This window comes from Prunus avium, chromosome 1, assembly GCF_965620075.1.
Source record: "Prunus avium chromosome 1, drPruAviu1.hap1.1, whole genome shotgun sequence".
Classification (NCBI taxonomy): Eukaryota; Viridiplantae; Streptophyta; class Magnoliopsida; order Rosales; family Rosaceae; genus Prunus; species Prunus avium.
In genome coordinates this window covers 58,395,154-58,418,789 of record NC_142284.1, presented here as the reverse complement: position 1 = coordinate 58,418,789, position 23,636 = coordinate 58,395,154, and the positions used below count along the sequence as shown (strand labels likewise).

General features: G+C 37.2%; 2 protein-coding genes across 4 annotated transcripts; both read left to right on the top strand.

Moving 5' to 3' along the window:
* Positions 1-1,595: 1,595 nt before the first annotated feature.
* SUT4 (sucrose transporter 4) lies at positions 1,596-8,313 on the top strand. 3 transcript variants are annotated; one of them, XM_021976479.2, is made up of 6 exons: positions 1,596-2,361; positions 3,476-4,221; positions 4,782-4,845; positions 4,937-4,980; positions 6,529-6,688; positions 7,916-8,313. In XM_021976479.2, the coding sequence occupies exons 1-5, from the start codon at positions 1,875-1,877 to the stop codon at positions 6,685-6,687; spliced, it is 1,500 nt and encodes a 499-aa protein (XP_021832171.2). In that variant the 5' UTR covers positions 1,596-1,874; the 3' UTR covers position 6,688; positions 7,916-8,313. The 3 variants fall into 3 exon arrangements, with proteins under 3 accessions (XP_021832171.2, XP_021832170.2, XP_021832169.2); XM_021976478.2 differs by lacking the exon at positions 7,916-8,313 and adding an exon at positions 6,859-7,566; XM_021976477.2 differs by lacking the exon at positions 7,916-8,313 and adding an exon at positions 6,887-7,566 and having other exon boundaries at positions 1,598-2,361.
* A 2,629-nt stretch (positions 8,314-10,942) lies between these two features.
* ZF14 (MATE efflux family protein) lies at positions 10,943-13,306 on the top strand. Its single transcript, XM_021976438.2, has 2 exons — positions 10,943-11,364; positions 11,503-13,306. Exons 1-2 carry the CDS (start codon positions 11,218-11,220, stop codon positions 13,003-13,005), a joined length of 1,650 nt encoding a protein of 549 aa, XP_021832130.1. The 5' UTR covers positions 10,943-11,217; the 3' UTR covers positions 13,006-13,306.
* The last annotated feature ends 10,330 nt before the right edge of the window (positions 13,307-23,636 follow it).

Genomic DNA, 23,636 nt, shown 5'->3' with positions numbered 1-23,636 from the left:
TGAATTGTAGTGACTTGCAAACTGAAATGTAGGGGAAAATCTCGATCAAGCAGGGTATTCTGTGTTAATCTTTTGTTAGATTACATTGCCAGAAGGAAGAAATGCTTGATTACAATTTGGAACTTGGAAGTAGGTATTTTATCCACCCAACTCAATTATGTAGCAAAAATACAGCACTTGTACTGTGTTTTCTTGTGCTGAAGAATATTATACCAGCATCTTTTTTCTGGATACTGGGAATGTCTGAACTGTTTGTGAACATGGGTACACAGAAAACATCATGATTAGATAATTCACATTTATGCTTTTGATCCCAATCTTGACAGTCACAAACAAATCTCATTTATGCTTAGCACCTGAGTTTGAATCACCTTCTTCGTTAGTTTTTAAGTTATAAGGATCTAAGTCAAAATAGAACCGAACTATAGCGGTAAAATTATAGTCAAACAAACTTTTACCCTTGTGTAAATCTTTCCCATCCCATCCAATATAACTTTGAGATCAAACACATGTGAAAATTTGTTGTGTGGCCTTGCATGAAGAAGAAGAGTTCAAAATTCCTACCTCTCACTTTCCAGTATTATGAGCAAATTGTCGATGCTGTCAACATCTGGTAGTCACAAGGTCTATTCAGATGTGTATTTAAATAGCATATCATTGAATTAAAATAGGTGGCCTGGTCCTAGGATTTTTGTGCCTACCCAGTTAACCCCACACACACACACATTCTCTCTCTCTCTGTCTCCGAATTAAAATAGGTGGCCTGGTCCTAGGATTTTTGTGCCTACTCTCTCTCTCTCTCTCTGTGTAATAATAGAACTCCTATGATTTTTATATCAGACAAAGTATCCGACAAAGCACTTGTCCAATAAGTATAAATGCACCTTTTTTAAAAAAAGAATTTTTTTTAAAATTTTTTAAATATCCTTTAACACCCCACCCCCAAACCCTCTATTCAAAGACAGGTATATTAGCACCGTGTTTATCCAGTTTCTTCATAAACACATATCTTAACCATATGCGGTTGTGAGTTTTGAGTTGTTTGTTGCCTACCCAATTTTCAAAGAGCAATACTAATACTAAATGCGTCATATAAAAGTTTTATAATTTTGTCTCAATTATATCTATATGACTCTTTCATTTGTTCTTATTTGTTTCAATTATGGAACTTATTTATTCTTTATTAAGATATGTCATTTTTTTAATACAAGCGATATTGAATGAGAGGAAAATTGAACATAGGACCTCACATGCACAAATAAATGCTCTTATTAACCACTTAAACTACAAATGCCTTGTTAAGATATGTCATTTTATTTGTCCCCAATTTCGTAATTAAGATTTTGAATAATTCTTGATGCATTTAGTATTATCTATGTCTATACTATTATTTACGCAACAAAGCGAAACATCAATAACGACGAATTAATCTCAATAATATGCATCTGTAACGTTTTTATATTAATATTTTTTTAAAAAGGTTTCCAATTTGAAACCTCGTGTCGTTTTGTGGTTTATTTCACAGAAATACTCGCATGATATCTTCAAATTGCAATTGTCCAAACCGACAATTTGTCCTCACTTCCATCCAAGCATAATTTGCCATCAGGTTCCCGGCTTATATCCACATCCATGGCATTTTCATAAATTCAACAAAAAAGCAAGGGCATTTCCGTCTCTCCACTTCTCTTCCCTCTCACCCCACACTCCACCTTCCCAACTGACTTTACACCTGACGTTCCCGCGGCCAAAGAAAACCGCCACCTTCTCTCTCCTCTTCACCACAATCATTTCTAGAGAGAGAAACTCCGATTACTGTTCTAGATAGAGAAAGTTCCAGAGCTCTACATAGAGAAATAGAGAGAGGGGCCAGCATGCCAGCACCAGAAGCAGACCGGCACCGAGCCAGGACCCGACCCGCGGTCCGAACCCGAGTCCCGCTCCGGCAGCTCCTCCGGGTCGCGTCGGTTGCATGCGGAATTCAATTCGGGTGGGCTCTACAGCTCTCGCTCCTGACCCCCTACGTTCAAGAGCTCGGAATCCCTCACGCTTGGGCCAGCATCATATGGTTGTGTGGGCCCTTATCGGGCCTCGTGGTCCAGCCCCTGGTGGGCCACATGAGCGACCGGTGCAACAGCCGCTTCGGTCGCCGGCGGCCCTTCATCGTCGTCGGAGCTGCCTGCATCGCCGTCGCCGTTCTCACCATCGGATACTCCGCCGATATCGGGTACTTGCTCGGCGACCGAGGCGGCGGAGTCAGGCCCAGAGCCATCGGCGTCTTCGTGTTCGGGTTTTGGATTCTGGACGTGGCCAATAATGTGACTCAGGGTCCTTGCAGAGCTCTCCTCGCTGATCTCACTGGTACGATCCTTCAATTTGAGTATTTTTCTCTTTTTCTTTCTCGTTCTTGTAATTTTAGGAACTTCAATTTTTATATTTATCGTTCTTGTTTAGTCAACTTATAGTAAATTTGAGAAAGAATTTTAAAGAAATTTGTGGCTGTTATATTTTGCATGATTGTTAACTACAAATTAATATTTTGTGAAAAATGCCGTTGAAAACTCATAAATTATATCTTGTGGTGAAAAATGAGAAGCAATCATGTATCTCATTGAGATCCAGTAGTAATATTAAATGGTTCTTCATTATGCATAAATCATCTTATTCATTTGAGTAATTTTGTTTTTTATTGGACCTGTTCTTAAAAGTTAATGTGAATACATTAAGCTCTGTGTGCTATAGCAAGCCTGAGATTTTGATCTGGCTGTGCAAATTAGAACTCAAGATCCACTAATGCTTATGGATTTTTTAGGTTGTATTATGTCCATAGGGTAGCTATAAGCCTTAGGGTGTAGTATTTAGTATGCATATTTTAATAGAATACATAATAATAATGGTCACAATTGTATTTCTATTCGCCTATGCGCTAGATGAACAGACCCCCACAACAACTATTAAGTAGAGACTAATTTAGTATGCATATTTTAATAGAATACATAATAATAATGGTCACAATTGTATTTCTATTCGCCTATGCACTAGATGAACAGACCCCACGACAACTATTAAGTAGAGACTATGTCTGCAAAGGCTAGAATTTTGATTACTAGCCAAGGTCATAATTCCCAAAAGACTATGAAGGCAGGAGTCTGTAATTAATGAATTCCAAATTGCTGCAAAGAAACCATGTCCTGATTACCTTTGTTTGTACCCCAGAAAGTAGACCACCATTATTTGATTTCACAGAATGGATAATGCCTACGCGAATAGAGATTTATTGATAAATTGCTATCTAACATTCTCTATGTGATAATCACAATGAAAGGAACAACTAGAGATTATTGATGCATGGATCATGCTTGATTCTTTTGAGGAACATTAATTAGCAACCTGCAAACTTAATGTGCAGAAAGATCGGACTTTCAAAATTAACAACCAATAACACTTATCTTTTTCATATTTTCTCTTTTGTTAGCAAAGGATTATCGAAGAACTCGAGTGGCAAACGCTTATTTCTCTCTGTTTATGGCGGTTGGTAATGTTCTTGGCTATGCAACTGGATCATTCAGTTACTTGTACAAGGTTTTTCCATTTTCAATTACTCCTGCATGCAATATTAACTGTGCAAATCTCAAGTCTGCTTTCTTGATCGACATTGCCTTCATTGCAATTACTACGTGTGTAAGCATATCAGCAGCTCAGGAATTACCTCCGAGTTCAAGCAACAGTACTACACCCTTTTCTGAGGAAGGGCCAGGACAGTCGAGCCATGCTGAAGAAGCTTTTCTCTGGGAGCTTTTTGGGACTTTTAGATATTTCTCAGGGTCTATATGGATAATCCTACTTGTTATTGCTCTAAACTGGATCGGGTGGTTTCCATTTCTTCTCTTTGATACTGATTGGATGGGTCGAGAGATTTATGGTGGCAAGCCAAATGAAGGGGTAAATTATAGTACAGGTGTTAGAATGGGTGCTCTTGGTCTGATGTTGAACTCGGTTGTTCTTGGTATAACTTCGGTGCTTATGGAGAAGCTTTGCAGGAAATGGGGGGCTGGTTTCGTGTGGGGGATTTCAAACTTCCTCATGACTCTTTGCTTTCTTGCAATGCTTGTTATTACATATGTGAACAAGGGTATTGGCATTGTGGGCCGTGATTCACCTCCAGATGGCATTGTGATAGCTGCACTGGTTGTTTTTGCAATTCTTGGTGTTCCATTGGCGGTAAGCTTACTTAGCTCGTTGAATGCAATGCATGCCTGTTTGGCAATGTTTGATTAGCTATTAGAAGGCATACACGGTTAAAGTTTTACAGGGGAGGAATGAGAATGATATGTGAGGAACATGGGAAGTAGACCCTTTAAGAGGGGAGCATCCTTTTTCTTTGCTACTATAAAATAACTTGTGGGAAAAACAGTTGGAAGTATATTTAATCCATGTTTACGAACTTTAGTGAGCAGACTAATGGTGAGAAAAAGAATAATGTTTATTTTATTATTGTTAGTTAAGAGTAAAAAAATATCAAGGATTTAAATCAGACAAATAAGGCTTGATCTTCATTCATTTGACCTATCGAGCAAGAAATTTTTGTTTAAGAAAAGGTCCCCTTTGGTTTTTTTTTTGTTTTTTGTTTTTTTGTTTTGGTTGAACTTTTTGGGAGCATTGGAAGTATATAATGCTTAGAGAATGTCCTTTTCACTGCACAATGATTATGGGACTGACTATGCTTTGTGTGTGGACTCAGTTTATGAATCCAATTTACATTGCCTGAATATTTTTTGCAGATCACATACAGTGTTCCGTACGCCTTGATTTCTTCTCGTATCGAGTCTTTGGGACTTGGCCAAGGTGGGCATTTCTGTAACAGAAGTTGGTGTGGTTACAAAATTTTCATTGTATTTTTAGTTGGACTTCTTAAATTGATGCTTGGTTCTTGCAGGGTTATCAATGGGTGTACTGAATCTGGCAATAGTAATCCCACAGGTAGGGACACTCCTTTTTCCTTTCAGCAATACATGCACATGCTTCTGTGCGGGTACTATATGAACATGAAATACGTAATGTTATGAGGTTATTTTACACTTCTACAGTCATCAACCCAAAATTAAGAGATACATGCACATATGTTGACAACTGAGTATTGTCCCAACTATTTGGGGTCAGCTATATGAATCCTAATCCCCGTCCTTTCCTGTCATTGGCTGCACTTTCATTTAAGTCATATGTTATGATATCTTTCCTAAGCATTGGTACCTATGTTATAGTTGCTCTTCCTCTCCCCGTAGCACTACCTTCTATGTGTGTGTGTGTATATATACACTTATATATGTGCGTAAATGCATATAGGGTACTGTTCTCTTGCCAGATGTTAGCATTCTATGTTTCCTGACAAATAGTTCAGATTGAAAATCTGCATAATTTTCCATACTGTCCGGCAACAAAACATTCCAAATGTGTGCGTTGGTTTGAGCCTAGGTATTGGTGAAATTTTGTATCACCATTACATTGAAGTTCTGTTGGATCTTTTCTGTTTAAGAATTGAATATTCAAACTCAAGCCTCTTTAACTCTGAAAAAAAAGCAACAATATTTCATGAACATATCCATGGAATATCACTTTGAAACTCTGCACCCTTACATTGTACTATTGTGTGAAACATTGTTGGAATTGTTGTCTACTATGTGATGTAGTACAGCCCGTAGGTATTAGATTAAGCACTTAAACAATAGAACAGAGAAGAATATAAGAGATCGAGGAGAAGAAAATATAGATCGAAAAGACAAAAGAAAGGGCAGAACAGTAGAACAAGAAGAATATCAGAGATCGAGGAGAAGAAAATATAGATCGAAGGGACAAAAGAAAGTGCAGAAATCAGAGAGTTCTAGAAAATGTTTACTCAACATTCAAATCTGAATTTTAAAGAACTTCATGGGGGTATTTATAGCAAACTAAAACCTAGAAACAATAGGATAAAAATCCATTGCGTAAACATAAATCCCAACCCAAATAAAATAGGAAACTTAAAACTAGAAATATGGAAATCTGGAAAAGCAGAAATCCTACTAGAAATTGGAAAACTAGAGAATCTAGGAAACTAACAAATACATTAGGAAACTAATAAATTTAGGTCCTACGCGTCCTGCATCACTAAGACATTTTGGGAGCAAATCTTTCTGAACTGCACCACCCACGAAACGAAACCCCTCTGCCCGAAACCCCTCATACTGCTACAAGGATGTGATGGTTCTGGTATGGGTTAGTGCCTTATGCAAGCATTGAAGCCTGAGCTGAAGAGCATGCGTTGAAAAGAATCTGATTTGTTCATTCCTTTTTTTTTTTCAAGACTTTCCCTTATTTGATCAATTACTCAATTGTTTAGTTGTTTTTTTATTAAGTCAATACCACTGGATTGAACTCCCTTGCAGTTCTTTGTGAATAACAAGTCATTTGGCAATATGGTTCATATAAAATTACATCTATTATCTTTTGTAAAACCAATTTTGGTCATGGATATTTGGTTTTTGTGAACAGGTGGTGGTATCCCTGGGAAGTGGACCATGGGATCAGCTATTTGGTGGTGGAAACTCTCCAGCCTTTGTCGTGGCAGCAGTTGCAGCCTTAGCCGCAGGGCTGCTGGCCATCTTGGCTATTCCGCGGTCTGCTCCTCAGAAGTCCAGAGCTTTCACATGAGGTATTTTGTTGTATCTTCTATCTGCTAAACTTTTCTGTCCAAAAGATGGTAAAATCTCAATAAGTAATAAAAAATTCTAAATAGATGTTTTGATGCTATTGATTAATATAGTCACTTAGTTGAGTTTTGTTTTGTCCTGGAAATTTGTTGCTTTCCGTTTTTCCGTTTAGATATTCAAATAATTGAAAGTCCTGGCAGAGATAATATGGATGTTGAGCTCAACTTCCACTTGAAGTGCTTCCATTCAGCAAATTGTACATCAGAGCTTCTACAATATATATAATTCCTATTTGAAATTGAGGACCGTCTCCTGCTGAGCACTTGATGAAATCCCTATGTCAGAATCATAATTTTGTTTAGACATTGGGAGTCCATTTACAATGGGTGATGTTAGACCTCTCGTTTTTAGAAGTGTGATGAGAAACAAGTTAGTCATAAAGCGATAATCTTTCGCAGACGCTGGCAAGTACATTGGTGTAATAGTTCTGTCACTAGTGCCTGATGAGACACGTTATCAACAATTAGTGGAGAATTTCTTCAATGAAAATCAGTCCCATCTGCTGGATTGTGGCAAATTGCCATGGAAAAGTAGGTGAAGCCTCAGCTGTAGATTCCGAAATTGCTCCTAGACTAGTTCCCTACCAACCAAAGATATGTTTCCGCTGTTTGAGAATTATTCCTCATGAAAATATCATAATTCTCTTTCTAGGCAAAGTTGATTGTGCGATGGTGGTTTGATTATGAGGTATTGGAATCTCATGCGTTTTTATGCATGAATTTGTTGTATGAATATGGAGAAATGTTCTTGGTGGCCAACAGTGAATATGTGAATTGTACTGATTGAAACCTTGATAGAGATATGTCTTTTTATTCTCTGATTTTTTAATTTTTTGTTGGAAAGATTGGGTCATTCCTTTGATGGGTTTATGTTTATTCTGTTCTGTTTTTTTATTATTTTTTATTATTATTTATTATTATAATTTAAGTTTCTTTTCTACTTTGTATCCGAACCTTGGAATAAATTCTTGCCTTCATTGCTTTTATCAGTATCTATGGAACTTGTTTGCTTTGAGTGTTCCCATGCAATGTTTTCTAATCGGGCCTCTGAGAAGTGTTTGAAAAAAAGAATAAAAATATCCGTCTCTTGGGTACACAGGAATTTTTTTGAAATCTAGCCAACTTTTGGACATGTTAAATTTAGCCCCTTTTTTTTTCTGTGTCTTTTAGAATTACAACCATTCGAAGGAGGTTCGAGTGGTGCCTCAAGGGAGCATAAGCATTGCGGCTCGATGTGAGTTGAGTGGCTATATTTCTAAATCTTCAACGACGTATTGTCTCTGTTTTAGCTATATTACAGCAAATGGAGGCATGGGTGGAAAAAGGGAGAGAATTCTGTTCCCATACTAGCATATTAGTAAGATCATTGGACTAGGTTGAGGAATGTCTGCAGAATCTAATTGGAAAGCATAGTGGGTTTTTGCTCATAAAAAACTAAGCACACACATAAACATATGGCACAACTTTCACTATAGATGATGTTACTTGCATTTCTGCTATAGATGAGATTTAAGCATATCAGACTTTTCCAGGAACGGAAAGAGAGAAGCTTTTGATGAGAGGGATAGAATCAGTGAATTTGTTCGATTTTTAGAGGAATATAATCTTTATTAATGTCAAATCCTAACAGGTCCTGTCATTACAAAAATCCTCATCCCAAACTTGCATTGGTATTTGTATATAAAAATTCTGGGTCTTGCTTGCTGTAGCCCCACTATAAGCACAAGTTGGTGCAAACTGTGTTTGATTGATGACGGTACAAACTTGTCACTACCAATTCTTATTGCTGCAAAACTGGTGGAATTTGCATTTTTAGGAGACCCACTTTCCCATTTAAGATGCTAAAATTCGAAATGGGATTTTTTAGCATTTGGATAAAGATGGTTGCAATGGCCATTTGTCTATAAACAACCATTCGTGCATAAATAATGCAACCCAAAAAAGAAAATGACCCGTGAGTCATTTTAAATGTGTGACAGAAGAATATGACAAAAACCATAATGTAAAAAAAATAATATTAGTTTTTATGTATGATTGGTTCTGTAAATGAAGCTCTATGGATTTTTGGATTTTGGATTTTGATTTGAGTTTTTGTCTTTTTTTTGGCACTCATTTTGGTCCATTGGTTTTGTTGCTTGGGTACACATGGAATCTGACATGGGCGGGTTATGGGTTTCAGGGAAGTAATAAAATCTAAAAATGCATGGAAACAAATGAAATCTGATGCCTCTCTCTCTCTTTCTCTCTCTCTCAAATGGAGGGAGAGGGAGGGAAAAGGTTGAACTTGCTCTCTGATTCACTGCTTGTTTGGGCTGGTGGTAGCAGGCAGAGGGCAGAGGGCAGAGAGCAGCAAACAGAAGCAGAAACAGAAACACAGAGCAGAAAAGAAAGAGCCAAAGCGCTCTCTCTCTGTTGTGGGAAAAGGATACAAATTAAATGGTTGTAAGTGGAGCACGTAATTGTCTCTAAGTGTTCCCTTTCTCCCATCTGCCTCTTCTCCACACAGCCATCTCCTACTGTTTGTGTCATCATCCCATTCAAATCCCTTCTCAGTGGTCCCATTCCATGACAAAACACCTACCCATCAAACACATAAACAATTCAATGAAACCCTTTTCCTTTTTTTAAATAATCAAAATGCTAAAAAGGTGCATTAGATTTGCCACATTTTCCTCACTTGGACAGAACCCTACCCATTAACCAATACCCACAAACCACTTGTTTAGTTAATTAGGTTAAAGCCCCCATGTACCAGCTATCTAGGCAAAAATTTTATTTGGTGCTCTCAATCTTATTGGTGGGAGATACCTTTGGCCCTTTAGAAATCTCTCTATTTCTTCTTGTTACGTCCTAAACCAGCAACCTCATCTTTCTAGATGGCTTGGGTTTTGAGTGCACGAAAAAAGTTTGATCAACATCTCTGCATCCAGATATCACATATCAAATGACTGGTTTCTGTTTTCTTTCAAATTTATGACCTAAAAAAGAACCACACATCAAAAAATGACTGGTTTCTGTTTTCTTCCAAATTTTTTTTATACAAGCAATAATCTACTTTAAACTAATTTAACAACAAAAAGGGGGATTCGAACTCGCAGAGTGGAGAGCACAACCGCTCTAGCCAACTTGGCAATGCCCATGTCATTTTTTTTTTCTTTTTAATTTTATTACTAAAGTATTTTTATATGCGTTTAGGATCTTAACAAATCTCTAAACGGATCATAGTTTCAAAGCCACTTTCAAGAGATACAAAACTCCACCACTAGTTATATTATAATAGCAATAGCAATTTAGATTTACCTAAAAAACCATGCCTCACTTTCATTCCTCCTTTATAGCTACTACAAGTAGGAGAGGCCTAGAAAGAAACACTAAAAAGAGGATTTGCATGAGTTTTGGTACCTCTCAAATGGAGTTAACTAGTCACTAGCTAGTGATGTCTTTGGTGTTGTTCATGAAGTGGGTTGAAGAAGACAGCAAAGAGTAGTGCTCAGAGTGGGTTTTGGTTACATGGGTTTTGCACTTTGCACCAAGTTGGAAAATGCATGGCCAAAAAGCTCAAACATGCAAACATGTTTCCTGCCCACAAGTTAGCTAACGGTTGTTACCCATTTGCGAAGAAAAACAATACACAAAACCAACTTATAGGCTCTTGTCATTTCTCAAGCAAACAAAGGGCCTTCAGCAAATTTCTTGACCAGTTTCTTCCACTCGGCATTCTAAAAAGATAAACTTGTTTGTACTTTCTTGGTGTAGAAAACCAGACCCCAAATTAAGATGGGGGGTTTAAACAAGATTATCCACTTAAGCAAGAAAGTTAAACTATGTATGAAGTTAAACCCACTATTGAGAAAGTGCCAAAATGGGCCACTATTATCATCAAACCAAAATCATTATATTTTTGTATGGCGGTTAAAAATAAATACCAATATCTCCAATCACCTTTATGGGTTTTCACTTGCCTCATTTTTTTAAGTTCCTCCACTCAAATCTAAACTTTCGTACAATTATAAGAACATAAAATGAAGTGACTAAACCTAATACTGGAGAGAGAGAGAGAGAGAGAGAGAGAGAGAGAGAGAGAGAGAGAGGGAGGGTGAAATGAATGGAAAGTCGGCCCCCCCCCAAAACCTCCCCATGAGCATTTCCTTTTTCCTTTTTATCTTTTTGGCTTGAATCCTTCAAATGAAAGCATTTTTGGGGATGACACTTTTCCCTTGAGTGTTCTCTCTCTTGGATATCTTGACACGTTCCTACAAGAAAGAGTGCTGCCCAGTTCCCTCCATGTATAAAACCCTCCTCACCCTACCCTTCCCACATTCAAATCGTCCCAACAAAAACAAAAACCCCACACACACACTGCAGCAGGCACAAAGCCAAAGCCAAAAAAAAGAAGACAAAACAGAGGTCCTAATTTTTCTCACTTCCTCATTACATTCTCTATCCAAACTTAATCCGCTTTGCAAGATATCATGTGCAACCCAAAGCCCTCTTCTCCCTCCTCATTTCTCTCTTCCAACAAAACCCAGTTCATCATGAACTCCAACAAAACCATGGACCTCCACCCTGCAGCTGATGATGATGATCAAGAGCTTCATAGATGGCCTACTCTTTCTGAGGTACATAAAAACAAAAATCCAACAATCATTTTCATGATACAGAACAAATCATTTTTAAAACAGTAACAATAATTTAATAATAGAGCTCATGTTTTAAATTTAACATCATCTTTGCTTTCTTTTTTGCTTCATTTTTAGGCTTTACAAGAAATCAAGGCCATAGGGAAGATCTCTGGTCCAACCACCATCACAGGTCTGCTTTTGTACTCAAGAGCCATGATCTCCATGCTTTTCCTTGGCTATCTTGGTGAGCTTGAGCTTGCTGGTGGCTCTCTCTCAATTGGGTTTGCCAACATCACTGGTTACTCTGTCATCTCAGGCCTTGCCATGGGAATGGAACCCATCTGTGGACAAGCTTATGGAGCCAAGCAAATGAAGCTTCTTGGCCTAACCCTTCAAAGAACTGTCCTTCTCTTACTCTCGACCTCCATTCCCATCTCCTTCATGTGGCTTAACATGAAAAGAGTCCTCCTTTGGTGTGGCCAAGATGAAGAGATTTCATCCGTGGCTCATACTTTCATTCTCTTCTCCATTCCTGACCTCTTCTTTCTCTCACTTCTTCACCCCCTAAGAATTTATCTGCGCACCCAAAACATCACATTACCATTGACTTACTGTTCAGCCATCTCTGTTGTCCTTCATGTCCCTCTAAATTTCCTCCTTGTGGTCAAATTCAACATGGGGATTTCAGGGGTTGCCATAGCCATGGTTTGGACTAATCTCAACCTCTTCATCTTGCTCTCTTCCTTCACATATTTCTCCAATGTTTATAAGGACTCCTGGGTTTGCCCAAGCACCGATTGCATCCGAGGCTGGTCTTCTTTGCTAGCTCTGGCAATTCCAACTTGCATCTCTGTTTGCCTGGAATGGTGGTGGTACGAGTTCATGATAATGCTGTGTGGGCTACTAGCCAACCCGAAAGCCACCATTGCTTCAATGGGGATACTAATCCAAACCACTGCTCTTGTCTATGTGTTTCCATCATCTCTAAGCCTTGGCGTCTCCACAAGAGTTGGGAATGAATTGGGGGCGAATCGACCTGCAAAAGCCCGCATTTCCACGATTGTCTCTCTCGCTTGCGCGTTGGCCTTAGGCCTGTTAGCCATGTTGTTCACAACACTCATGAGGCACCAATGGGGGAGGTTCTTCACCAGCGACCCTGAAATCCTCGAGCTCACCGCCATTGCATTGCCAATAGCAGGGCTTTGTGAGCTCGGGAACTGCCCACAAACCACAGGCTGTGGTGTTTTGAGGGGAAGTGCTAGGCCTACCATTGGAGCCAACATCAATTTGGGGTCTTTCTACTTGGTTGGCATGCCTGTGGCCATGCTCATGGGGTTTGTGGTCAAAATGGGGTTTGCAGGGCTCTGGCTTGGATTGCTTGCAGCTCAAGGCTCTTGTGCCTTGCTCATGTTTTATGTTCTTTGCACAACAGATTGGAATGCTCAAGTGAAAAGAGCAAGAGAGCTCACCCAAGCTTCTGCTTCTAGTTCTACAACTCCTCCAATATTACCAATATCTTCTTCACCACCAGGGTCTAAAAATTCTAAGGAACCCAGCAAGAAGCTGCAGGTTGAAGATGATGATGATGAGGTTGTGAAGTCATCAGAGCCACTTGAAACTGACCCTCTGATCATATGAGATCATCTGCTAAAAATTAACAGTATATTACTGTGCATTCATCATCAGAGCTAATTTAAGTCACACTAGTTTCACCATTTTTGTATTCCCCTCTTGAGGAACTTGATGTGAAAATTAATTTATCAGAGTTCCATTAATCCCACACCACTGAATCTTCTTTTATTTTCTCTCTTATTATATATTCTAGCCCTTTTTATTCCCTTTTCTTTTTTCTTGTTCTAGTTTTCTTTTTTCTGAGTTGTATTAAACATTGTACTATGTAGAGTAAAAATATTTAAATTAGTTTTCCTTTTGTTGGTCATGCATGTTTTGAGAGTGATGAGAGAGAGAGAGAGAGAGAGAGAGAGAGAGAGAGAAAATGGTTTGGTTGTCGGTTGTTCCTGAGCCGCAGCAAAGAGGATCTTTGCACCTTTCTTCTTGGTGTATTCCCAATAAGGCAAAAACTTTGCTGCCTAAAAAGGGAAATTAGCATCTTTCACACTCATTATTACTTATATTTTTCCTATGCAGATTCTATACTTCATTTACCAAAATATAGTTGTTTAGAGAGTTCTAATTAAATATAAACATACTACATATATAAATGAACACAGAAAATATAATAGCAGAATATCTAAACATGTCTTGTTTATTTTATGCATTGAGAGTTTATCCCACATTGGAAAATGAAACTGTTACATAATAGTTGAAAAGATCTTGGGCATCTTCATGGGTTGAAGTTCACATCTAATAATATTACCTTTAAGAAAACATGGAAGTATAGAATATTCATTTTCTAAGAAGAAGAAATAACTTGAAATTAATTTTCATTTCCAAAGTCACAAACTCCTAAAGGCTTTTGAAAAATTGTATTTGAATTATATATTCACTTTACCATTTTATTTTTTTTAAAAAAAAGGAGATTTATTGGTATACTTTTTCTTTTAAACAAAACATAAGCAGGCTCTTAAAATATTAGAATCTTTCAAAAAGGATTAAATTAAATTTACAGTAATCTGATCTCATAATTCATTTTCTCTTGTTACAGTCTGCTTCAGATCATTTTTAGAACATGCAAAAACCTTTTTCATGCATGCATCTAAATCTTTTATATATTTTTTGCTTCTTTGTTTGTTGGTTTGTTTGTTTGTTTGTTTTTTTCTATTTTCAATTTAAAACACTCTCTATCATAAGTGATTGTAACTCCGCACACTTTGCTTATAACATCATTGTTTATGCCAAAAACTCAATCATCATGAAGCAAATACACCAAGTGGACAAGGAAACAAAAACCTTAGCATAAGAAGAGAGAGAGAGAGAGAGAGAGAGAGAGAGAGAGAGAGAGATGTAAAATGATGACAATAATTGGTAGTAGAGAAGTATGAGGTGCATTGGATTGGGGTGTGGGGGGGGCCCAGATTCTAATTGAAGAAACAAAATCCAGCTATTATTGCCTCTGTCTACTTCTCAGATGACAAAAATTTGATACAGTGGCTCTGCATTACCAGTTTCCCACTCCCCTTCCCCCACAACCCATCATAATCCTGCCTAGCTACCTTCCTTCCATCTGCTTTTCAAAAAATAAAAACAAAAATCAAACAAGCTTGGAAACAAACATTATGGATTAAGAACAATTCCAGTTATTGATTTCCATAATGTAATTCATGTCTTCTACATAGAAACATGCACACAAAGACAAGGGAGAGATCATGTGAGGACAATGTAGGGAAGGGAAAACCCCATTTGCTAATGATTAATTGGGATTAGAATCCAAGAAATGAGCTTCTTCAAATCAAAATCGATTGTAGAACTCATTTGAGATTACTTTTATAAGAAGCACTTTTGTTCATAAGCGTTTTTTTTTACTATAAAATGTTGAGAACTTTTTTTACTATAAAACACTTGAAAGTACTTCCTGAAGAAAGTACATACTAGAAAGCGCTTTTACGATCTATGAGCACTTTTATTCTTTTTTGTCCTAAACACTAAACTATGAACCATGAACAAAGCTTCCAGCAACGATCCCTTCCAACAACATCCCAATTTGCTAATGATTTTAAGTGGCGCACATAAGGCCATAAAAAGTATTTGTTTTCTTTTTGTCTGTGCTCTTTTAGGTTTTTGGTATGGCAATTTCCAGCAGCTAGTGCATGAAGCCATCTCTCATCATCAGCTTTCCTCTTATCTTGTATCTATAGAATAAACTTCTCTATCTATCTAGCCATCCTAGTATTACTCCACGAACATCATGCATTTTGTGGCAAGCAATTGTCTTTATAATGGGTGGTATATATATATATATATAAATTATAATAGCAGTACGTATATATATTATATATATTTCTTAGATTTCGTAGTGGGAATTAATAACCCCCAAATTGGGTTGCAATTACAGGTTGTGTTGCAAGCTGGAAAATCATATTCTGTCTTTTTCTTTATTAAAAAAAATATAATCTTTTAGGTCATTCTGAAACTTCATTTTCAGTACGTGCATCTTTGCTCAGATACCCACAAAATTAAACTTATTATTTTCCTCTTTTTGGGGAAGATACCGACATGATTTAACTTGGTAAAGTCTACTTTTATATTTATATTTGGCAACCACAATGCATGGTTTATTTAAACCTAACATGATGAAATAGTTGGAGCAACATGCATCAAAATAATGGAAAGTAATGACCAAAAACAGATCAAATTTGGACAAAATAAGTATTGATCATCCATGACGTTTGATTTGGTGGAACTTGATACTCCTTAAAAATATGCTGATTGTGTCATTTTCATTTGTTCAAGTAAATTCAAAGAAAAAATAAAAACTGATAGCAATACAAAACGGGGTATATTTTTGCTCGTCACTTTAATCCAAGATATATGTTGTGTGGATTTCAGCTGCACCAAAATGGATTCAGTTGCATCCTCAACTTGTGATACTCGCAAGTGCACGAGCCGTTTGGTAGTATAGCATATGTAAGTGCGAGGTCGATCCCACGAGGATTGGTGATTGAATGATCCAATTCATTTTCCCTACACAAAACAGAAATGAAAAAGAAAGGAAATAAATAAAACAAGGAAGAAAGAAAATAACTAACTCAAGTAGATAAGTTCCCAAGTTCAATTAGATTAATGGATTGATTCTAGCTAAAGTATGATTAAGCCATGGTGTGTGGTCATAACCTTGTGTTCCTAATTCCCTAATTTGATCATTTGTTGTCTAACCTAAAATTAAGCATTAGGAACCCATTAAGCATAGAAGAACAATTTAAACAACCAAGCATGTATCTAATCCCTGTTGTCGAATGTCCATACATACTCTTCCTATTCATAGTTCAATTCGAATTAAAGCATGGTGTCTACTCTTAATTCAAACCAAGATAGCTAACATGCAAGCCTAAATGGTGATCAATCATTCAAACTAGCATATTAACTTATAAGCATAATGAATAAGAACAAAAACCATAATTGAAACTTGGAAACTTATCAAACTTGAATACTTAAGAAAGAATGTACAATACAAGAAAAATAAATTACAACTAAGAAAACATTAAAGAGAGACTAAGAGAACTTTGAGGAAGAAAGGAGAAGTGTTTGGGAAAAGTGTTTGAGGACATGGAGGCTTTTTGGAGAAGAAAGTAGAAGTAGAGAGTTGTTTGAGAAAGTGTTTGGAGAACATGGAGAATGTTTGTGAACTTGGAGACTTTGGGAACTTAGGGAGTGGAGAGAAAGGTGTTTGTGAAGTGTTTGAGACATGGAGACTTTTGGAAGAGAAGGGAAATGTGTTTGGGAAATTTGGAGAAGGGAGGAGAAGTGTTTGGAGAACTTTAGAGATGGGAGAAGTGTTTGAGAGATTTGGAGAAGAAAATTTAGTAGAATGATCTTATTACAACAATTGAGAACTACAAAGGAAACTAAGAGAATTTGAGGGAGAGAAGGGAAGGGAGCTCTAGAGAAGTGTTTGAGAGCTCCCCCCCTTGGGGTGTGTTTACAAGCTTGGGAAACCTCACTATATATAGGCCTAAGGAAGCTGAAAATCTGAATTAAGTATGGCTAATGCATACAACACTTGTTTTATAAAATCTGAAATGGTTGATGCACTTCACTAATGCATACAACACTTCCATTATAAAATCTGAAATGGTTGATGCACTTCACTAATAAATCCCACCAGCAGCCCTAGCTCATCTTCATGTCACCATGACCAAGCTTCCAACCAGAAATAATAGCTCATCCTGAGGTCAGCATGACCAGCAACTTCAAGGGCTTACGAATTGGGCTTCCCTTAAGCAAATTAAGACTTTAAGCACTCAAACTTGAAGTTCAGAATGTCTTCTTTCCAGCCATATATCATTTGGGCCAATCCAAGGTCGGAGGAGGAAGTTAAGGCCAAAACAAATTGCTAACTCATTTTGCGCGCTGATAAAATCCATCCTGAGCATGGCTCTGTATTTGCTAGGTAACAGACTCCATATTTATCCAATGGGGCTGAATTTTGGATATGTTATATTACACACCCATTGGAACAACTTTCATGAAGAATGTGGCCTCATCCGAGCTATGTAGGTTGCTGAAACAAAGCTTGCAATATGACCTACGAAACTGGACTGGCAGGGGGCTGTAGCCAAAATGAGTTTGTCTTTAAGCTCTTCATCCATTCATCCAAATTAGGCCTTAACATGCTTGAATTGCATGAATTATGCTCTCTAAAGCCATCATTATTACCTAAAGCTCAATGAACTGAAAGATAAACACAAAAAGGATTAAAAGCACAAGTTTAACTCAAAAACATAACCAAATCATAAGCTAGAAGGGTACAAAATGATATACAATTATGAACCGATCAAATACCCCCAAACCTAGATTTTGCTAGTCCTCGAGCAAAACAACACAAAACAAAGTTAAAAACAAAACAAGAAGTTAACTAGACCACTTTCGTAGGTAACTCGATTGCATTGAGCGAATGCAACAAGCCTTTAAACCTCTAGGCATCCCTAGTAGGAGGAGTTGTGTCTCCTGAGGGTTTAACAGATACGATACCCACAAACGTTTTTCTAACTCTACAAAACAAAATGGTTAGAAAACTTATTAGATTTGTTAGTCCTTAAGCAAAACCAAAAACAAAAACAAACATAAATACATTAACAAAAACAAAAAAAATAAAACAAAAAAAAAAAACAATTAAAAAAATAAAAAGAACTCAAAACAATCTTTCCGAACATTTTCTGAAGAGAAATGACTCATGCACATGACTCAAAAGTTTTTAACAATAAAAGCTCAATTTTGGACATTATTCACAAAGCGGCAAAGTTCAAAACATAATATGCTCAAAGTGTGGTAGTGTGATAGCCAAATGCAACAAATTCCCCAATCTTAGTTTTCACATAATTTCAAAAATCATACAAAGCACAAATTCAACTTCAAATCTCACCAAAATTGTCCTCTCACAAATGAATCACTCGGAAGAGGGCTACAATGCAACACTCAGTTATAAACATGAGATTAGAGTTAAACCATAAGGGACTTAACTCGCAATAGAAAGATGAAGAACTTGCATTAATATGATCTCAAGAAGGATGCCAAACACTTAAAAGTAGAAAAATAAATGCAATTCAACCACATGACATTTAAGATCAATTTAGGTCTTTAGCATAGGTTGTAATGGGGCCAAGGGTGTAAGGTGAGTAAGAAATGAAGGGTATGGATAAAACAAAGTCCAAGAAACTCAAAATATAAGAGCATAAAACAATTGTTTACAAGACTTCGAATCATCACGATTAGATTTTTTCTTTTACACGATCAAAACTCCTTATACCTTCATTTACAATTATTCATACTCCTTTCCTTGAATTGAACAAACACCAATTTATTTAGAAGGCCCAAAAATGAAACCCAAAAATGAAATTTCATTCAACCACCACTTAATCACAACTTTCTCTTTTCTTTCACCAATTGTGTGAATTTTTTTTTTATTATTATTATTTTTTTTTTGATGTAATATCCCTTCCCAAACTTAGCTTGAAAAACACATCCAAATTAGAGCTCATGAATTCCTTAGAAAGGTAAATATTTGTTTTTCGGGCTAAGGCGAGGAAATATAATTGGTAAAATGAAAGAAAAGGTTTACATGTAGGCTCAAAATGGTAAACAATGGAAAATCATGCTTAAGCATGCATAAGGTTAGCTTGAAAGGCACAAACGATCCAAAGAAGGCCTTAATATCACTTCTTAAAATGTCATGAAGTCAAATTGCATAAGAATGAATGACTTTTAAGTGATCAACCAAATCAATGAATAATGAGATCAAACAACAACTTTGATGACAAGAAAATAAGAGTATGTGTATAACACTCATGAATTGAAGTACAAGGCTCAAAAGCTCACTTTATATGGTTATATAAGTCTAATTTATGCTTGATACAATTCTTTGGGTCATGCAAATCCTTTAATTGGAAAATTATGAAACAAATGGCAAGTGCAAAGAAGGTTTCGAACATGTCATGCTAGAACGATGCCAAATTAATTAATTAATTAATTATTATTTTTTACAATAAAAATTTACAAGGAAAAAAATAAATAATAAATAAAATTCAATTTTTTATTTAAGTCATGCAACATTTATCACAATCTCATCAAATGTGTTCGGAAAGTGACTAAACAAAACAAGATTCAAAACAAGAAAGAAATTTAAATTTTTTTTAAAATTTTTTTTTAAAGAAAAACCAAGTTTACTTGCTAAACTCCAATACCCCCAAACCTAGAAATGAGCATTGTCCTCAATGTTTAAAAATTAGCCACAAACAATGTCATAACAACAAATGAAAGGTATTAAAGCAAATTAAAAAAAAATCACAAAATCACAAAAGAAAACAAAAACAAAATAATTATAAAATAAAAATTACAACACAACCAAACAAACAAACAAAAAAAATGAAACAGTAAACCCTAATCACACAATTCCGAAACCCAAAAAAATTTTGAAGCCCAAAGCCCACAATTTTGAAACACAAACCACGGTGAATTTAACCCACTTTGAAACCCAAACTAAAGTGAAACCCGACCCACAATTTGTTTTCATTTCCGGCTTTTTATTATTATTTAGTTTTGTAAAAACAAACTATCGAACCGTGATTAGCAACACAAAGAGCGGGATTTTAACATGGGTCATGATGTCTCGGTTCAGTGTAAGGGACCAACAGACAGGGCGAGACACGTGTCGACGCATAGAGGCGCCGCAGATTCCACAAGCAAAAATTACGGGCTCATGGAAAGGCGCGAAGACTTTACTGAACGCGTTCGTTCAGAAAAGACACGTCGTGATAAATGAGTTGGGTATGGTTGGAAGGCGAGAAGGTTGTGGGACTCAAGGAATGCTGGAGATTCAGAAAATGCTCAGATGCTGTAATGGCTAGGGTTTGTCAAAGACTAAGTCTATAAGAAAGGGTGAAAAAAAAAAACGCAAACTCAGAAACACACAAAAGAGAAAAGAAAGAAAGAAGAAAAGAGAGTGAGAAATCAAATGGCCTCTAACTACCCATTTTCGTTGGATCTCAACCTAGCTCCACCGACTCAGACACGAGGCCAAGCAGCGGCACCAGTATGGATGCCCTACTTTGCTTCCGCACGGGGGCCTGTGACAGTAACTGACTCAATACTCCTGGACAACGATGTTGCCATTGGAGTGGGCAGAAATCTGGTGACTCCTAAAGATATACGTGTTCTGGGGACAAGGGATGACAACCGGGTCGTGAGCGATGCCCTGGCACTGAGCGTGCAGAGTACGGCAACAGTCGCAAGTTTGGGTCATCGCCTACTTGCGAAGTCCCATGAGGTAGAGGTGCTGAAAGGTCAGTTGGCGGCGGAGCGAAGTATGGTTGAGGAGTGTCAGACTGCTATAAAAAGCTTGAAAAGGGAGAGGTCAAGGATAGTGGAGGTGAATCGACACCAGCTAGAAGTATTGCGGGACGAAAATAGAAACCTATCAAAGATGGTAGAGTTGTACTCTCGCGACATGCGAAAACAGCTGGAAGACCTAGACAGACCGGGTAAACGCAAACAAGCAGATCGCGAGAGTAGTTACGCTCAAGCTAAGATTGCGATCTTTGGGAGCTCAAGTGATGAGCCCCAAGAAGCTGTGCGTGAAGCCCCGGAAGAGGACAGCCAGAAGGCCAAACTCAAAGCTCCAATGGTCGAGACACCAAGCACCGAGAAGAAATGATTTCCTACTGCATTATTGTTGTTTTTATTTTATTTTGTTGTTTTTGTATTTTCGTTATTTTGTTTTGAAAATAAAATAGTAAAGTTGCAGAAGAAAAAAAAAAGAAAAAAAAAGAAAACGGAAATGAAAGCACACTTCCCAAACTTAAATCAAATAAAGACGACAAACGGAAAAGAAAGCACAGTTCCCTAACTAAAATAAAATAAAGATGACAGCCGAAAGGAAAAAGCAAAAACACAAAGCTCTAGAAAATGAAAGTAACAGGCAAAAACATAAAACACCAGAAAACACGGAAAAAAGAAAAGTAAAGTGAAAGTAAAGGTGCTCCCCCTTGAAGCGATTAGGTCGAGCATGCCCGGGAAATCCGAAATGGTGTTGGCTTTCTCTCATCAGCGTATGTCTATTTAAACCACACCTCTGCAAGCGGATGATACCCAGCATTTCTTCCTGCAAACTCAAGGAAAAACATCAAAAAATTCAGAAGCAAAACAAATGGCATCCTCATGCACTCACCTTGATGATCTCAACCTTGAGCTCTCACTTGCACCACCGAATGCCCAGACAAGGGCTCCTCCAAACACTGTCTTTCCAAACTCTACATATCATCACGGTACGGCCTCAAACTTTGCTGAGATAATACCGAACTTTTCTGAGGCAATGCCGAACAGAGCAGCGCTGCTGGGAGGCATGATTGGTAACAAGCTCACACCGACAGATCATCTGCATGTGGCACAGAGGTCTGACAAGGCAGCGGTGGAGGAGTCCCATAATTTAACTGTACTCCATGCGGTCTCGGCTACCAATTTGGGCATGCGATTGCTGGCGAGAACACGGGAGTGTGCCGCAATGAGCGAGGAAATAGCTTCCTTGAAGGCTATGGTGGCAGACTTGCAGAAGCGGCTCTATTGTGCCAATCAGCACGTGGAAGCACTGCAGAGAAAAAATGAGGACCATGTTGAGCTGCTGCAGATTCTGCAAGTAAGAGAAAACAGAGGCATGCCATGAAGATGAAGATGAAGATGAAGAAGTTGTTTTTATTTTTAATTGTTTTTATTTTTGTTTTCTTTTGTTTTCTTTTTGTTTTTTTTTTTTTGTTTTTTGTTTTTATGCAATGTTTGAAATAAAAAAAAAAAATTGTTTTAACACTCAGAAATAAACTAACTAACCATACCACGTAAATAAATAAATAAACTAACATAACAAAACAAAAACAAAAACAGAAACAAAACAAAAACAAAGACTCAACAGAAAAGAAAACAAAGAAAATAAAGAAAACTTAATTTAAAAAAACACACAATATACAAGCAACTCACGGATGACCAGTTAAGGGCCTCAGAAAACACAGCCAGGGGATCCGGGAAGGTTGGAGGGGTCACAATGGTCCCGCTTAAAACCCAAACTTCTTAGACACCGAAGGTGTCGCCTAAAGAACTCCTAGACACTGTATTAACGGAAGTGCTCACTGAGGTTACCATAAGTCGGCTCATATGAAAAATCTTTTTTTTTTTTATTTTAAAATTTTTAAGATAAGAAATAAAAACAAATTAAGATAAAATGGAACAACAAACCATAAACGAAAATGAACTAAGTACCCTAAACAAATTCAAACAAACAACATAAATTGTTGTACTAAAAGAAACAAACCAATAAACCAAAGAAAAACACAAACAGCACTTTCTATCACCCGTTTATCACCATTTGGACAGATTCGTTTCTCTGTTTTTCAGCTTCGACCTGTGTTCAGTTTTTAGGCTATAACTTTCCAACCGTAAGTCCAAATTTTACGTTCTTTATATGGTTGGATTCAGCACAGAAAAACAAAGAACTCAACGCGAACCAAAAGGTAAAAACAATGACGGAAATAAACATAATTCAAAGAAGAGAAAGGATTGAAATGCTCCCCCTTGAAGCGATTAGGTCGAATGTGATGCACTTGGAGGTCGCGACTTCTCCCATTGCTCCACACTACCCATTCTTATGATTGAGGTTGCCATCTCTCTCCATTTTTATTAAGCTATCATAAATTGCTAAAACAAACACACAAACTTGAAATGGAATTAAAAGGATTAGGAAATAAAAACTAAAATGAAAAGGAAAATCAACACACATCCAATTCCATGCTTCAAAGCAACAAGCACCAATGGGTTGTGTAAGCTGGGACTTAAACCCAGTTCTCTTGCTTGTTGGGCAATTGTCCTTTTCTGTTGGACTACAAACACAACTTGTCCATTAACGTCATTAACTTTAAAACTTGAAATTGTCTAGAAAAACATGAAAATGAAAAATAAAAATAAAACAAGTAGGGAAAAGAAATAGAACCAAACTATGTTGCCAATCCCCGGCAACGGCGCCAAAAACTTGTTGTGTGGATTTCAGCTGCACCAAAATGGATTCAGTTGCATCCTCAACTTGTGATACTCGCAAGTGCACGAGCCGTTTGGTA

Coding starts and splice junctions, on each gene's coding strand:
- SUT4 (XM_021976479.2), top strand. CDS start 1,875: ATGCCAGCACCAGAAGCAGACCGGCACCGAGCCAGGACCCGACCCGCG. Junction 2,362..3,475: donor TCTCCTCGCTGATCTCACTG/GTACGATCCTTC, acceptor CTCTTTTGTTAG/CAAAGGATTATCGAAGAACT. Junction 4,222..4,781: donor TTCTTGGTGTTCCATTGGCG/GTAAGCTTACTT, acceptor TATTTTTTGCAG/ATCACATACAGTGTTCCGTA.
- ZF14 (XM_021976438.2), top strand. CDS start 11,218: ATGTGCAACCCAAAGCCCTCTTCTCCCTCCTCATTTCTCTCTTCCAAC. Junction 11,365..11,502: donor GATGGCCTACTCTTTCTGAG/GTACATAAAAAC, acceptor CTTCATTTTTAG/GCTTTACAAGAAATCAAGGC.